The 16,718-nt window shown below is 35.0% G+C and overlaps 3 protein-coding genes across 3 annotated transcripts; 2 read left to right on the top strand and 1 right to left on the bottom strand.

The window, feature by feature from the left end:
• Positions 1-12: 12 nt before the first annotated feature.
• Positions 13-2,071, top strand: LOC145239735 (DNA-(apurinic or apyrimidinic site) endonuclease 2-like). Its single transcript, XM_080103129.1, has 6 exons — positions 13-127; positions 196-279; positions 339-528; positions 615-758; positions 1,081-1,150; positions 1,220-2,071. The coding sequence occupies exons 1-6, from the start codon at positions 13-15 to the stop codon at positions 2,069-2,071; spliced, it is 1,455 nt and encodes a 484-aa protein (XP_079959255.1).
• A 70-nt stretch (positions 2,072-2,141) lies between these two features.
• On the top strand, positions 2,142-7,537 carry LOC145239730 (sodium-dependent multivitamin transporter-like). Its single transcript, XM_080103124.1, has 13 exons — positions 2,142-2,287; positions 2,356-2,557; positions 2,632-2,749; positions 2,815-2,921; positions 2,983-3,098; positions 3,170-3,310; positions 3,455-3,667; positions 3,730-3,810; positions 3,872-3,999; positions 4,059-4,231; positions 4,297-4,371; positions 4,430-4,550; positions 4,608-7,537. The coding sequence occupies exons 1-13, from the start codon at positions 2,148-2,150 to the stop codon at positions 4,724-4,726; spliced, it is 1,734 nt and encodes a 577-aa protein (XP_079959250.1). The 5' UTR covers positions 2,142-2,147; the 3' UTR covers positions 4,727-7,537.
• A 1,847-nt stretch (positions 7,538-9,384) lies between these two features.
• Positions 9,385-15,101, bottom strand: LOC145239733 (charged multivesicular body protein 3-like). The gene is made up of 6 exons (XM_080103128.1): positions 14,943-15,101; positions 13,184-13,244; positions 12,930-13,109; positions 11,049-11,170; positions 10,089-10,200; positions 9,385-9,860 (listed from the first exon to the last, which is right to left on the bottom strand). Exons 1-6 carry the CDS (start codon positions 14,985-14,987, stop codon positions 9,733-9,735), a joined length of 648 nt encoding a protein of 215 aa, XP_079959254.1. The 5' UTR covers positions 14,988-15,101; the 3' UTR covers positions 9,385-9,732.
• Between the last annotated feature and the right edge of the window lie 1,617 nt (positions 15,102-16,718).

The following is a 16,718-nucleotide window of genomic DNA, read 5'->3' on the forward strand; positions in this document are numbered from 1 at the left end:
TAAATTTGCGACATGAAAATTGTTACTTGGAACATCAATGGGATTCGGTCAACGAAAAAGCCTTTAAAGGAGTTATTGGACTCTTTGGAAGCCGATATAATTTGTTTGCAAGAAACTAAAATAACAAGTAATCCTTATTATTTCTGACATGAATGTATATAATGTACTTCGCTAATGAAGAAATTTGTAATGCAGAAGATCTCCTTGAAAGTGAAATTGCTTTGATTGAAGGATATAACTCCTATTTCAGTTTTTCTAACGCTAAAACGGGATATTCTGGTATTTGCAGTAAAAGTGGGCTTGTTGACAGAATCATAATTGTCATCAAATATGTTTAGGTGTTGTTACATATTGTAAAGACAGCTGCACTCCGACATGTGCCCAAAGTGGACTGACACATTTACACAAATCTGCCACTGGAAAAGGAAGTATTGTAGGTTATGGCAAACAAACTGAAATGTTTTCAACATCTCGGTTGGAACAGTTGGATAAGGAAGGCAGAGCTGTCATCACACAGCATGCTTTAGGGTACAACTAAAAAATATTGTCAGTGACTATAAAAAAAAACTTTTAATACTTACATTTTGAGATTTTTATTGAATCGCATATTGTAGGGATGCTGGTGATATCAAGACCTTGACTGTCATCAATGTGTATTGCCCACGAGCGGATCCAGAAAAAGAAGATCGAAAAGTTTTTAAGTTGGACTTTTACAAAGTTTTGGAGGAACGAAGTAGAGCACTGCTGTCACAAAACAAGTAGATTTAAAAAAAAAATTAAACTTTAGATTCTCTAACAAGATTTTTGTGTGCAAGATCTTTTTCTAACTTTTACCAAAATATTTTTTTTTAAGAATTAGAGTATATTTTTGACAAACTCAGAAATTAGATTGGGGAGATTTGAGAAGCTTTACGTATAGTTGCTTTGACCCTCATTTAATTAGGCAAGCAAACTTTATCAAACACAAATTAAAGCATTTGAGGCCTTGGCTTACGGATTTACTGTTGCTTGCGTGTGTGGGATGCCACAAGTCAAATGTTGGAAACCAATACTAAAATATATCCTATTTTATTTTCACAGTGCTGTTGTTATTGTTGGAGATTTAAACACATCACATCGACATATCGATCACTGCGATCCTTATGACCCAGTCAGTTGTGGTCTACCATCTATACCTTACAAGGATTTTAAAATTTGACTTAAGAATTTTTCTTTACAGGTTGTATTTTATGACAATCCTGCTCGGATGTGGATGGATCACTTTCTAGTTGATGGGATTAATCATTTAGAACTAAAGAAAAACTGTGATAGATTAAATATTGTGGAAAATAAAGGAATGTTTGTGGATTCTTTTCGTTATTTCTACCCCCAAAAGAAAGATATGTTTACCTGCTGGTGCACTTCTAATCGAGCTCGGCAGACCAATTATGGAACCAGAATTGACTACATCTTAATAGATAGACATTTCATTTTGAACTGTGTTTCTTGTAAAATCATGAGTGATTTTCTGGGGTCGGACCACTGTCCAGTCATAGCTGAACTGAATGCCCACATTATTTCTGCCAAAGAATTCCCACCACTATGTTCAAAGTTTTCAGAAGAATTTGTTGGAAAGCAGCAAAAATTATCATCATATTTTGGTACCTCTCAAAAGTTAATTGAAAGTCAATCGGATAAACATACACTATCAGGAAAACTTTGCAAGGTGAATAAAATAAAAGGAAACAAATCATCACAATCTACTTTAAAAACCTTTTTCAAATCTAACCCTAAAGTTGACAAAGCTCCTGCTTTGGAGGTTGCAAAATTTAAACCAGTTATAAAAAAGACAACTCCAAGCATGACCCAATTTTGGAAAACAGTATTAAAAGGTCCAGAGCCACCACCATTGTGTAAAGGTCACCATGAACCCTGTGTCCTCCGAACTGTCAAAAAGAAAGGACCTAACCTAGGAAAACAGTTTTATTGTTGTGGAAAACCTGAAGGCCTAAAAACAAATCCAGATGCAAACTGCCAACATTTTGAGTGGAAATCAATAAGAAAAAATGAATCATCCGCTTTGCAAAATTGATAAAATTTCTAACTTGACATATGGTTTTTTTTGATTTATTTTGTTTCTTTTAGATACTGTATAACTATTTAGGTATATGATGGATAAACAGAATTTTCAACCATGGGATTATGTAATATTTATTAGTTGTTTGGTCATATCTGTACTGATAGGTGTGTTCTCTGCATTTTCTGGGGGTCGACAAAAAACAACCAAAGAATATTTAATGGCCAATAGGTGGTAAAGATTTTTTTCTGCATTATGCCCTTCAAGCTGTTTATGCATTTCAATTGCATGTTTTCCAGAAATGTTGGATACGGTCCTGCTTCACTATCATTATTGGTCACTATTATGTCAGCAATAACAATTCTGGGTGTCCCAGCAGAAATTTACTTACATGGAACTGGATATGGGATGTTTGCCTTTTCATATTTTCTTTTTATTCCCATAGCTGCCCATGGTATAATACCCGTTTTGTACGACTTGCATATTATTTCAGTGTATGAAGTAAGTGTAAAATGTTTGAGTTGAATTTGTGATGTTGCTAGGCATTTAATAGTATTTCTGTTGATTACTTGTAGTATCTTGAAATGAGGTTTTCTAAAGCTGTTCGACTTTGTGGTACAGCATCTTATATTGTGATGATGGTTGTGTACATGGGTGTGGTGATATATGCCCCTGCTTTGGCTGTTAATGCTGGTAAGTGACAATGGCTCAAAACTTCTTTGATGTTAAACCTTAAAATGCTTTGTTGATGGATTTAGTCACAGATCTAAATGTATGGGTGACAGTGTTTCTACTTTGTGTCATATGTACACTTTACACAGCAATTGGAGGACTTAAGGCAGTCATTTGGACAGATGTTTTTCAGGTTTTTTTCTTTACTGGCTTTGAATTACTTGTGTTTTCATGTTTTTTTGTTTGTTTTAAAGGCAGCTGTCATGCTTATTTCTCAACTTGTTATCATTGGAATTGGTTGTCATAATTTTGGAGGACCTTTAAAAGTATGGAATATTGTCTATGATGCCAAAAAAATTGCACCTATAAAGTGTGTTTTACATATTTTTGGTGTTTTTTTATTACAAAGTAAGCATTTTTTGTGTTTTGTTTGTTTTACAGCCTAAACCCATCACCGTTGGTCCCACATACATTTTGGTCAACTTGTATTGGTGGAACTTTTCTTTGTTTAAGTATTTATTGTGTTAATCAGGCTGCAGCCCAAAGATTTCTGTGCTGTAGATCCAAAAAACAAGCGAAATTGTAAGTGAATAAATCTTTCAAAAATTATTTTACCACCTTTTTTGTTGCAGAAGTAAATTAAATCAGTTTTTTTCACTGTTTAAACATTGTATGCAAATTTTTAAAAATACTGCTAATACTATAAATTTCATACTATTTTAACAGATCCATTTATTTGAATTTCCCCTTGCTGCAGATTGTTATGATAGTTGGCTGTTCTTTAGGGTTGTTGATTTTTGTGCAGTTTCGTTGTAAAAACCCTCTTGCATTTGGAGCAAGACCGGATCAACTACTTTTGTATTATGTGATGTTCATCTTGAAAAACTACCCAGGCTTGCCTGGTTTGTTTATTGGTTGCCTATTTTGTGCATCTCTAAGGTAATCAAAGCATTTTGTTCCTCATGCAAATACTCACAAGTGTAACCGGTATATTTTAACAGTACTGTTTCTTCCTGCTTCAATTCTTTGGCAACTGTTACAATTCAAGACCTAATTCGGCCCAATATAAACATGTCTGACAGGTAACCTTTGTAAAATACTTGTTCGTAGGAACAAATGTAATTTACATCTTAATAAAAATAGATCTGCAACAAAGTTGGCCAAACTTGTTATTGTGATTTATGCTTTGCTGAGTCTGGGAATGACAGCCATTGCCTCTCAAATGGACAGTATCCTCAAAGCAGCCCTGAGCATTCTGGGAATAATTGGGGGTGTGTAATAAATGAATAAAAAGTATCTTGGCAGATCTGTCAACTTAACAATGTTTTAGGACCAGTTTTAAGTTTGTTTCTTCTTGGGATTTTTGTGAGAAGGGTCAACTCAACTGGTGCTTTGGTTGGATTCTGTGTTTCACTTTTGACCATTAGTTGGCTCGGATTCGGAAGCATTGCATTTCGCATGAACAACTCAAACCACCAAGTGCACTCTGTACATCTGGACACAGTCTGTTTAACATATTTAGTATTTAGTAAATGTTACAGGATAATCATTACTGTTAATTGACACAGAGCTGTAATGTTACCAGTGGAACTGAAGAATTCTTGAGCACAACAACAACAGCATACAACATCACAAGTACAAGTGTAAGTTTAGGTGTGTTTTGCTACTTTAATTCATTTAAATTGTTCATTATTTTTTCAGGTAATATCCACAATAATGTACTCTGGAATGAGTGACATTTACAAGATATCATACATGTGGTACAGTGTAATCAGTGTTTTAATTTCAAGTATATTTGCCATTGCAGTTTCTTTATGCACAGGTACCTCATTTTAAAATTCTCATTATTTTGTAACTAATTGCTATGTGTATGTTGTAGAAAAGCCATTTTTCGATGAATCCACAGTTCATTTCTTATTTCGTAAAGGAGCTGTTTTGGGCCCAAAGGCTGATAGAAAGCAAATTGGAAATTGTGAAATTGATTCGACGTTACTGTGATGACAACGTATATTATTAACTGTTTTGTAATAATGTTGCATCTAGTTTTTTTGGCTGTGACTACACAGTGTGATCTGAAATATCTTTTTTTTTTTGGTTTGTGCTGCTGCTTTTTTCAAAATTTTGTGTACTAAACTGTTTGACACTGTCAATGCAAAAACCTTTTTTGGAGCAAATTTTTTTACCTAACTTCGTACATATGCACAATAAATATGGAGAAAAGGGTTATGATTACATTCAACCAAGAAATATAAAAAATGAATTCTAAATCTACATAACGCAAGGCAGAGGCTAAAAAACATATCCATACGAGTCATGGGACGAGTAGGCCTACCCAGTACCCCCTATCGAACGATTTTAGTGGTATCGATATATTATTGGCTCAGTTTTACATACCAATGCCAAATGTGTCCGCTTTTCACCATAAGAAAACCATCAACTTTCTGGCCATTTTTTCCCGCACAAACCGAGTAAGCTCTGGTTAAGTAAGTTTGCTGGCATGTCAGGTCTTTACTATCGGCGTTGTGTTTTATTGCTCATGCACCCACAACAGAACGCACATTATTGCAATGTAGCAATGCGTATTTATATTTTTGTGTATTTTTATTTTAGCGGCACATCTGACACGTCAAGGCAATTTTGTATTTCCTTTAAAGTCTAGCGGTCTTAGATGTCCCGTTTTCTAAAACAACACACCCTAGCACTTACGTAATCGTAAAATCGAGTCTTGTAGCCGCCTTCGTTGTGCAGTAATTATTTCTATTGTTTTGGAGCGACACTACCTTTGCCCCGAGTTACAATGCCACGTTGTTGTTTACTATATATTCGCGTTTGCTAACCAAGAACGGGGATATAGTCATTCACTTGCTTATTCACTTTAGACGAAGTTTTTGCCAACGTTATACTTTACGTTTGTTGCAGTTTTATATTTTTTGTTTAATAAACCTTGTTTTCGCTCTAGTAGTTATCAGTCAGGAGTCTTTAGAGTTTTTATTTGTGTAGTCAGATCGCGCATTTTCTTTCCTTAACTTCTAAGTTGCTAACCTAGTTACACAGCGATATAACTTATTCGTAACAGTACATTAAATCGCAACACTGGTGACCCCGACGTGATTTGAACACGCAATTAACCTTCTGAATATAAATCCGTTATAATTGTTGTTCGCCTTTTGAAATCTCTGAAATAATCGTTGTTAGCCTTTCATAATTTTACGGTTGTGTTGTTTTTGTGCTGCAAAAAGCATGGAAGTTCCTCCTTTCGAAGGAGAAAGTCAGTTATGTTGTGCTTAGTTTTATAATTCATCTCTTTTTAAGCTACGCCTAACCTTGTGTTATGTGACCTTTAGTGTACATGTAGAGTTGTAACGCCTACCCATATTTGGGATATGTATATTATCGCAAGCTTTTATAAATACGCCACTGCGCGTCTTGCTAACTTTTGAATAGAAAAGAGCGTCATGTCAGTTAACTTTAATTGTTTAAGAAATGTGTAGCGTGTGAGTTTGATACGGTCGAATAGCAATCTACTTGTCTTTCTATTAGCTTTAGAAATCCTCCATTTCCTATGCTATGCTGAGGTGCGATATTGTGGGCTATCGTTTGGCTTTTCAAGGCAGCCACTATTTTCATTCATTATCTTTATTTACTATTTTTACCCCACGGTCTGTTTGGAGTTGACGAGGCCAGTCCTCCACAGACAAACTGCCTAGAGATGGCTTAGCCGTAAATCACCGGCAGATACTTTTAACGAAGAATCCCGAGGTACGGTGACCGGCACACAGCGCTCGGCAGTCTTATTTAAAGTCCTTGAATTTTAGGGTATGACAGCTCCTCGTTACTGCAGTTTGACGAGCTGAGTTTTGTCCTAGGGTGTAGATTGTTTTGCAGACCGTTATCAAGCATAACATCGCGAATATATTCTTGTTTGGCCCATTACTAATATTTGACATGACAGTTTGATTCTACTAAAAAGTTAGCGTCGCAAAGTAAAATGTAAATAGTCGTTATATTACATAATTAGTGCGATATTTTTGTTTTCACTGTTACCTAAGCCCTCTTTGAGTTTTAACAGATCGCCTATACGCAACAAAAAGCCAAGCCGAAGAACATCCAACTTCCTTGATGCGCAACATGTCGCTTGATGTACGTTCGAAAATTCCAGAAGCAGTCGTCATGCCAACAAGCAAGTTCTTCAAGATTAGCCAACTGCTACAAGGTCGTCATTGACGAATGAACGACATATGCTGGCAGACTTGCTTCTGATGAACGTTGACGATTGTATGGAACATTGCAACTTGCGCACCATGAACAATAGACAATGCATTTGGATGGTTGGAATCACGAAAGAAACAAGAAGAAGACATGGAACAGGAGGACTTATAACTAACAATCAGGAAACCATTTTAAGCGAGGGGGGCTTCTGTAGCAATGTGTATTTTATATTTTTGTGTATTTTTATTTTAGCGGCACATCTGACACGTCAAGGCAATTTTGTATTTCCTTTAAAGTCTAGCGGTCTTAGATGTCCCGTTTTCTAAAACAACACACCCTAGCACTTAAGTAATCGTAAAATCGAGTCTTGTAGCCGCCTTCGTTGTGCAGTAATCATTTCTATTGTTTTGGAGCGACACTACCTTTGCCCCGAGTTACAATGCCACGTTGTTGTTTACTATATATTCGCGTTTGCTAACCAAGAACGGGGATATAGTCATTCACTTGCTTATTCACTTTAGACGAAGTTTTTGCCAACGTTATACTTTACGTTTGTTGCAGTTTTATATTTTTTGTTTAATAAACCTTGTTTTCGCTCTAGTAGTTATCAGTCAGGAGTCTTTAGAGTTTTTATTTGTGTAGTCAGATCGCGCATTTTCTTTCCTTAACTTCTAAGTTGCTAACCTAGTTACACAGCGATATAACTTATTCGTAACAGTACATTAAATCGCAACAGCAACATCAATTTTGCCATATGGTGGTAAATGCTTGGTGACCAACTGATTCGGTATGGCGTACTGTGATTTGTTATACGACGATAGAAAAAGTCATCTCAGGTTTTTCTGATTTCTGAGCGAGCAGTTTATTATATTTTAATGCAACAGAAGTGTTGTGCGCGCAGGTAGCTAAATATAATTCAAACTGTAGCAGCTTCTGGATAAACATCGATTAAAACACGTGTATGGTAATGAAACATAGAAACGATTAATGTAAACCATATTATCCTGATACGAGGGAGGAACTTTTGTTGCCTGTTCTCCTCTATCTCACCAACTAACTTTCCACAATATATGTTGCGTTTGAGCTGAGAACTATTTCTTCTGTGGTAGTGATGCTGTTTCACCAAATAAGTTGATCAGAATGTAAGAAAAAATGGTGATGGTTTTATGAAAGGTATTTATAAACGTTTTGCAAAGATTTGCTTGTTTAGACACATTAACCCAGGCGTCAGTGATCTTAAATTACTACCTGCTATTTATGGGTCCCCTTCTATGATGGGGACACATATTGTTTTTGTCCGTATTTTTTTTCTGTCTAACGCTGGTTTGGTAAAGAAAGAGTGCGTAAAGTTTATTCAAATTTTTACATATGGTATCCTCCAGAAGTTTGACCTCGATTGACCCAGCGGTTTACTCACAGGCCCCCGAAACGTAAAATTTTTAGAGTGCTTCAAATTGATTCAAATTTCAACACATGTTAGTTATTAATTCGGATTTGATCCTCCTAAAGTTTGACCCCGAATGACCCAGCGGTTGACCCACAGGCCCACATTCCCTGACAAATTTATTTCAGTTGCGTTAACTTTTTTTGCGATTCAAAAACTTCTATTGCGGAATAAATTTAGAATATTTGAAAGTCACACGGACGGGCGACACGAAAAAGCGTTAGCTACGTGTCAATTACTCTGATCCTTGTCAATTAACGTTCTGCGTAGGCTTCTGTTTAGTTGACTATATTAGAATAAGCTCAATACTATCACTATCCCTAAAACAATTAATTAATTGTTTTAGGGATAGTAAGCACATACCCTATATCTAAGGTCGCCAACCTTTACCACTCAAGAGCCATGCGGACCAATTTCACATTGTAAAATAAAACACTGGGAGCCACAAAGAACTTTTTAAATTTGAAATCAAACGCCACTGTAAAAACGTTTTTATGTCTTACGACATTTTGTTCTTAGTTAGTTCCTTGCATATTAGGTAGCCTACACCTGGCAAACCATTTCGTCAGTAAGGAAAGCAAATGTAATTTTCCTTGCATTTTATGTCGAATCGGCGCTAGATGCATCCTGCGGCGATCAAAGTTTGTTTACCGCAAATCCGCACAAACATGAGTGTGGGGACCCATTCGTTTTTGCTTGCAAAAACAATCATATGTGTAGATCAAATTATGTGCATAGTAAATTGGTAAATAGGACATAAAATATATTTTATGGAAGTATATTCGAAAGCCACCTTTCTAGTTTTATTTTTTTACCATTTTTCATTTTCATTAATCTTTTACTTATTACAACTCTATTTTGTCATTGGTCCATTAAAACTTACAGTAACCGAAGCCAGTCAAAGTCAAAGTTTTCAAGTAACTGTTATGTTTGTTGTTCAGTACCTTTCAGGAAACTGAAATGGGAATCTGTTTTGCTTGGCATCAAATAAAATCAAACACAGTTCTAAAAAGCCTACAATTTTTTTCATGCAAGCATACACACAATTACAAACAAAATCAACAAGATAAATGACTACACTGGAGAACACATTTCAGCCATCCTATTTAGTTTGGCAGTTACATTTTCTGGGACTTTTTCATGATTTAAGTGCAAAATCATAATCTATGTCTTGAAAATTTAAAAATGTATTAAGATCAGCAGCTTTTAGAACAGAAATGGGAACTGTTTGTTCATTAAGGCTACCCAACAATACAAGCTTCACGTCCCTCATCCCTATTTTAGGAAAGCTGAATATAGAAGTGTACGAAACTACCACAGAGTGCATAGAAATAAAAAGGCATTGGGCAAGTTAACTTCGGAGGGCCTCAAGCCTCTGTTGCATTTCATCTTCTTCTTCTTCATCTTCCACCTCATCCACCACCTGACTTGTGCTTGGAAGTTCATGTGGTTCAGCATCAGGAAGTTTACCAAGTACTCCTGCCATGCAAGGTTTTACCATTATACATCTTTATAAGATTATTTTTGTTTTTATTATCTGGATACTTTCCAATACAAAGCAAATTTCTTCCTTTATCAGTAAAAACAACGGATTTTAAAATTCATTAGGAGATGGAATTTTAAATGTTTTAAGATATAACCTCATTAAAACCTTTGTTTTTTTGGTGAACCTTGGAGCTACATAGTACCAATTAACACAAAACATGCCTGCTGTAATTTCATGAAGAACTTTGTCAATTTCATCCTGAGCAGCATCCTCCATATCATCTCCTTCTAATGATTCAAATGTGTCTTCCATCATTTCTTCCATGATTCCCATCTGAAAAAAAGGTTGAGCAATAAAAACATAATGCCAATGCACAGTACTTACTAATGTTGAAATGTAAATATATTTTGAAAACTTATTATGTATTGGATTTTAGTTTGTTTCTGCAAACAAAAACTCATGGGTCAAAGTTGTAAATAATGCATTTTAAAAGACAAACATGAGAAAGTTCGGTGTTGTTGGGCCAAACACAATGATCAGTGGGTAAGGTACAAATTATCCATGTCTTGTTCAATTCAAACAGTGTTTAAAGTTTGTCTTCATGTTCAATTTAAAGAAAAGAAGGGTTAAATAGTGATACTATAGGGTAAAACACAAAAATGACATCTATCAATGGCAAATTGTACAAACTGTTCAAACTTTATCCAATTCAGATATAGTTAAAAAAAATTCACCAATTTTAGGGGGCTGGTGGGGTAAATAATGGAGCAACAGGATAAAACACAACAATTGTCGACTCCAACTAGCATATTCTATACACTGTCAAAATTTTATATAATTAGGACACTGCAATTTTCGGGGGCTGGTGGGTTAAATATTTCAAAACCTATAAATGGCAAAATCTACAAGCTATCCAAATTTAATTTAATTTGGTCATTGGTTAATAATTCATCCAATTAAAGCGGCTAATGGGTAAAAACAAATGGCACATGTACATGAGTATATCTACCATCAGTGAAGTTTCATACAAATCCATTAAATATTTCATGGCAAAAGGTGTCGGACAAACTTCAGGGGGGAAAAAAACAAATCGAGTAAAAATCAAAATGAGTCCCCCAAATAAATCAAAAGAATCACAATGAGGGGACTCATAATTACATTTACTAAATAGGTTAAAAAACCTTCATCATTTCTTTGGAGAGGTCCATCATCGTATTTCGTACTTCACCAACTTTAACAAGAGACTGCATCATCTTCATAACTTCAGTGCTTTTTTCAAAAGCACCTGAAACTCGAGCCATGGCTTAAAACAATTTATGTCTTTAGAAAACAGCAAACTGTCAAATCAAAATTTTACATAATGTTAATTAGACGTTTAACAACCACATGAAGGCAAACCAAACTAGAAAGGTGGCTTTCTGATATGCTTCCATTTTATATATTCTACATGCTATTTACCAATTTTCCACATATTTGATCTACACATATCAGAAAGCATTAACCCAACTTTAAAAGTTTTGTCTGTATTCTTTTTGCATCATGATTGTCATATAATTACAAAAAAACAGTAAATAAGAACGGATATTGTCGTTCAAGGTCAGTTTATAAACACGATTTTGAAAATGTGCGTGATAACTTAATAAAACGACATAGCATAGCTGCACAAAAACAGCTGATTTCTAATCACCGAAACGACTGTATCGTAAAATGTCTGTCCGGATATCAAGGTGAGCACTCCCGCTGCATTCATCCGCCTTAATTGTAAACCAGTGAGGGTTAAGACTTCTATCAGACTGACAGTGTACACATATTATGGGCTGTAAAAGTCACTATTTGGCCGATTAAGGCAAACTTCTAAATACTAAACGAATAACCTACTGCAAACAATTGTTTAACATTTCAGCACATTAGGGCTTGTATTTCTGGCCTAAAACTAAAACTTATTATTTTGGGGTTTAAGGGATAAAAATGGGTGAATCCAATAAAAAAACAAAATTCTTTAGAATACCTTATATTGCACCAACAACAAAGCATGAAACTCTCAGATTATGTACTTTAGTCATACAGCCGTTTTAATTTTTTTCGTTTAGGGGGCCTGTGGGTGAACCGCTGGGTCATTCGGGGTCAAACTTTAGGAGGATCAAATTTGGATTAATAACTAACATCTGTGCAAATTTGAATAAATTTAAAGCACTCTTTCTTGACCAAACGCATATCACAAACCAGCGTTAGACAGAAAAAAGGAAAAAATGAACAATATGTGTCCCCTTCATCCTGTAATAACAACCAACTTCTGCTAACAAAAGTATCCAATCTACTCGATTATTTTAAAATAACGTGATAAATAGGGCGTGATGAAGTAAAAAACCAGCCTAGTGTATCTAACAAAAGTTTCATTTGCAAACTGACACTGGCCAATAAGTTGTTTTTGGACTAATTTTGGCGAAGGTGAAAAATTGTCCTGATAAACCAATGGTTCCCAACCTTAATGGATGAATTCCTCCCTTAACAATTCAAAACATTTTTATTCCTCCCCCAAAACTGGGAATGCATTCCCACACATGTGTACGTGCAAACTGGCAACATTGTTAACATGGTCTGATCATTTTTAGATTCAGAATAATACTATAAATGTAAAAAAGCAATAAATGCCTTTGCTAACTTTAACACAACCTTATTATTTTGTTAATGTTTCTTTGGCAATGTTAACATGCTTTGCATCATGAAAGAACGAAAAAAAAGATATACACCAGACAAAAAGATACACCCGACGGTTTGGTTTAACTGTGAAGCTATAAGCACTATTAAAGACAGTCACTCGATATCAATATTTGAAAGTTGATTCACAGATTCATCATAACATGGTCGTAAAAGAAAAAAATGATTCACAGCAATATATGTCTAACCCTTGTGTGTAAACATTTAAAGGAATGTACTGACCCTTTTCCACACAAAACTCAAACACAAGTAGGAAAGAGAAACACTATACACATATATATGTACATACTGTACATATATATAAATGCATAAGACGAAGGGATCTGTAACAGATGTTTTCATACCAACTTGGTTTTTGATGCTCATATCAATAGAGTTGATCTGGGCCTTGGATGCATGAATTCTGCTGATTGCCTTTCGTGAATGAACAATCTCCTTTGCTAGAACTGCAGAAGTTGATTTGTCGCCTTTTTTTGCTGCTTCCTTTAAGCTTCTTTTAACCTTTTCTTCTTCTCTCTGTATTGCTACAGCAAAGAGAAAAGTTAGGTTTACTATCTGTGTTTTTTTAAATTATGGTACAAAATTAATTAACAATTACATCGTATTTGGCGGTCCAAAACCCGTTGCTCTTTTCGCAGGGCACTGGATATTTGACGACCCTAAAAAACAAAGATCAATGTTTAATAAAACTAGAAAGGTGGCTTTCTGATATACTTCCATTTTATATATTCTATATGATATTTACCAATTTACTATACACATCATTTGATCTACACATATGATTGTTTTTGCAAGCAAAAACGAATGGGTCCCCACCCACACGTTTGTGCGGATTTACGGTAAACCAACGTCGTGGTTATTTTTAGATTCTTAAGAAAAAAACTTAACCAACTTTAGCAATAAACCAGCTTTAAAAGTTTAGTCCGTATTCTTTTTGCATCATTATTGTCATATAATTACAAAAAACAGTAAATAAGAACAGGAAAAATACTTTTAACTCCCGCTGCATTCACCCGCCTTAATCGTAAACAAGTGAATTACTCCCCTGAGAGTTGACAGTGTACACATATCATGGGCTAACTATTTGGCCGATTAAGGCAAAATTTTTAAATACTGAATGAATAACCTACTGCAAACAATTGTTTACATTTCAGCACATTAGGGCTTGTATTTTTGGCCAACTTATTATTTTGGGGTTTAAGGGGTAAAATGGGTGAATCCAATAAAAAGTTACAAAATTCTTTAGAATATCTTTCATTGCACCAACCAACAAAGCTTGAAACTCTCAGATTATGTACTTTAGTCAGTACAGGCGTTTTAATTATTTTCCGTTTTTGGGGGCCTGTGGGTGAACCGCTCGGTCGTTTGGGGTCAAACTTCAGGAGGATCAAATTTGGATTAATAACTAACATATGTCCAAATTGGAATAAATTTAAAGCACTCTTTCTTGACCAAACGCATTTAACAAACCAGCGTTAGACAGAAATGAATATTTAGGGGTTTAAGGGGTAAAAATGTGTAAATCGAAAAAAAAGATACAAAATTCTTTGAAATATCTTATATTGCACCAAACAACTAAGCATATCACTCAGAGATGCCAAAATTCGTTTTGGGGGCCTGTGGGTGAACCACTGGGTTATTCTGGGTCAAACTTCAGGAGGAACAAATTTGGATTAATAACAAACATCTGTCCAAATTTGAATAAATTTGAAGCACTCTTTCTTGACCAAACGCGTATAACAAACCAGCGTTAGACAGAAAAAAGAAATAAGAAAAAAAATACGGACAAAAACAATATGTGTCCCCTTCAGGGAAGGGGACCCATAATAAAATATGAAATGTGTGCAAGTCAAACCTATATGAATCATTTGAAATTAGTATTACAAAAAGAACAGTATTGTATTTATACGACATTCCCCGGAGGTAAAATTTATTTTCAGATTGAGTGGCATAATGGCCCAGTTTTCTCATATTTTGCCAACATATTTTGTCTGTAAAATGACTTGATTCTGTAAATTCCAATACTACACATAACACACTTGTGTGTTTAACAAACGAATTATAATCATATCACTGATGATGGCATGAGCATTTGCCGAAACGTTTGAACAATAAAGCATGTCGCTTTTTACGTCTATTTGGGCTGTTATTTTCACCATTAAACTTATGAACAGATCCGTAAATAGTGTTCCGAATTATAATCAGATTGTTTAACAAGCATTTAGGACTCAAAAAAAGGATTTTTGTTGAACTGGCAAGTTACATTTATCTGAGTTGTTCAATCCCATCAAAGTACAAGGGCAAGACATGATGAGAAAGTTTAACATGGAAATAAAAAAACTGCACAGAAAACCAACCTTTTCTCTTGGGTCAGGAGGAGGCGTCTTTCCAAACAATCCCATTTCAGCTTTGTTTTATTATATCAACAAGAAATTTTTTTTTTAATTCTCTGTACAATTAAATCATTTGTTTGTACAGATAAAAGATATAACTTACTACCTATTTAATGCCAAAAACTGCAATCACATGTAACATGTACTTATATAAGCACTATAGTGCTTATACCTAAAGTTCAGGAAAATAAGATCTATCTGGTAAATTTGAATTTCAACTTGATGGGCAAGGCCAATGCCTTTTAAACAAACGAACTGATTCTTTTCCAAGACAGTTTTGCCACGGCAGACCAGGCACTAAATTAAAAAATTCACAACCATCACGATTTGCGATTTAGGCTGCTCTATTTTGTTTTGTAATTACGTCACGTCACGTGACTCCATTTCTGCGCACATGCACAAATCCAGGTTCTGCAACCTCAAAAAAACCTCTAAATCTAGAATCATCTATATTGAAAAATAAAACATCTAAACATGAATTCAATTTAAATGTAATATATTAGCCGAACAATAACACACATGAAGGTTTTTTTTAATTTAAATTGCCTTATATTAGATGTTGAAGAAGCTAATTAATTCTTTCTTGTAATCACTCTATTTTTTCTGTTGCAGTTGATGTTGAGGCTTTTGTGCTTATCTGGGTGGAACTTTTGTAGGTTTTTAAAGTTCCTTGGGTCTTTACAAAAGTTAAAGGAACTGTCAAGATTTTATAGACATTATCTAGAATTCTAGAACCCAAATTTCACATCCCGGCTTAACCAAATCTATCAAGATCAAGATCTAGCTATAAAATATCTAGAGTGGTAGTGGTAGCCCTGGTACACTCCGCCGCACATAAAAAAATCTAGCAGCTGGGAACATTAGTTTGCTTACGGGTCAATGTGGGCAAATGGTTATACTTTGTAACAACTGAAAGATGTATTATGAAACAATCGTATCTAAAATTCCAGCCTGCGGCTTACATTATTTTTTATAACACCTAAACATGCGGCTTACAATCGAGGGCGGCTTACAGTCGAGTAAATACGGTAGTTTGATTTTCGACTTTTTTTTGTTGGTAACTTCAGTTTACGTCAATCCATCACGTTGCACTTGGTTGGAGCAATGCCGCTAAAGCTTCTTGCTCAGGTAAACACTATTGAACACAACCTTACGAACGCATGTGGGCAAAACTTGGGAATTATTTGCACTCTGTCAGGTTTTACTAGCCACGTTTGCCGGGGGTCACACGTTGCAATTAGGTCCCATTTGAATCGAAACATTGTTGTATGTTTTGAAGAATCAAAGTCACCAACATCACAAACTTTGTTTGCTCTCAGGAAATAAAATAAAAATATGTAGATCGTGGTTTAAAATTGTTTGTTGTTGCGTATTTACGGTATTGGCTTGTTTTCGCTCATCATGTTGCAAGTAATTAGTGTGTAGAGATCATTGGATTTACAGATGACGACATGTTGCAGCAGCTAAGCAAACAATATTTTAAACATTAGTAACAGACATGTAATATGTTGTGATAGAAAGGAATGTTTGCGAGTCAAAACACTTTTTGGAAGTAAAATTTTGACTCAAGTGTGTGAGAGAGTTAAGGCAGTTTTGTTTTGTTGTACTGGTGTTCGTATCTGGGAGCCGACATTTGTCATGAAGACTTGTAAAATAAATATCATCCACATAATGAACATACATATACGTGTAAATATTGTTTTATTATGTCACAAAACCAAAGTGGTTAAAGACAATGAA

Source organism: Phallusia mammillata, chromosome 7 (genome assembly GCF_965637545.1).
Source record: "Phallusia mammillata chromosome 7, kaPhaMamm4.hap1.1, whole genome shotgun sequence".
Lineage (NCBI taxonomy): Eukaryota > Metazoa > Chordata > Ascidiacea > Phlebobranchia > Ascidiidae > Phallusia > Phallusia mammillata.

Coding starts and splice junctions, on each gene's coding strand:
- LOC145239735 (XM_080103129.1), top strand. CDS start 13: ATGAAAATTGTTACTTGGAACATCAATGGGATTCGGTCAACGAAAAAG. Junction 128..195: donor GCAAGAAACTAAAATAACAA/GTAATCCTTATT, acceptor TTTGTAATGCAG/AAGATCTCCTTGAAAGTGAA. Junction 529..614: donor ATCACACAGCATGCTTTAGG/GTACAACTAAAA, acceptor CGCATATTGTAG/GGATGCTGGTGATATCAAGA.
- LOC145239730 (XM_080103124.1), top strand. CDS start 2,148: ATGATGGATAAACAGAATTTTCAACCATGGGATTATGTAATATTTATT. Junction 3,668..3,729: donor CTATTTTGTGCATCTCTAAG/GTAATCAAAGCA, acceptor ATATTTTAACAG/TACTGTTTCTTCCTGCTTCA. Junction 4,372..4,429: donor ACAACATCACAAGTACAAGT/GTAAGTTTAGGT, acceptor TTATTTTTTCAG/GTAATATCCACAATAATGTA.
- LOC145239733 (XM_080103128.1), bottom strand. CDS start 14,987: ATGGGATTGTTTGGAAAGACGCCTCCTCCTGACCCAAGAGAAAAG. Junction 13,245..14,942: donor CTCCTGACCCAAGAGAAAAG/GTTGGTTTTCTG, acceptor TTTGTTTTTTAG/GGTCGTCAAATATCCAGTGC. Junction 10,201..11,048: donor TCTCCAAAGAAATGATGAAG/GTTTTTTAACCT, acceptor CCTTTTTTTCAG/ATGGGAATCATGGAAGAAAT.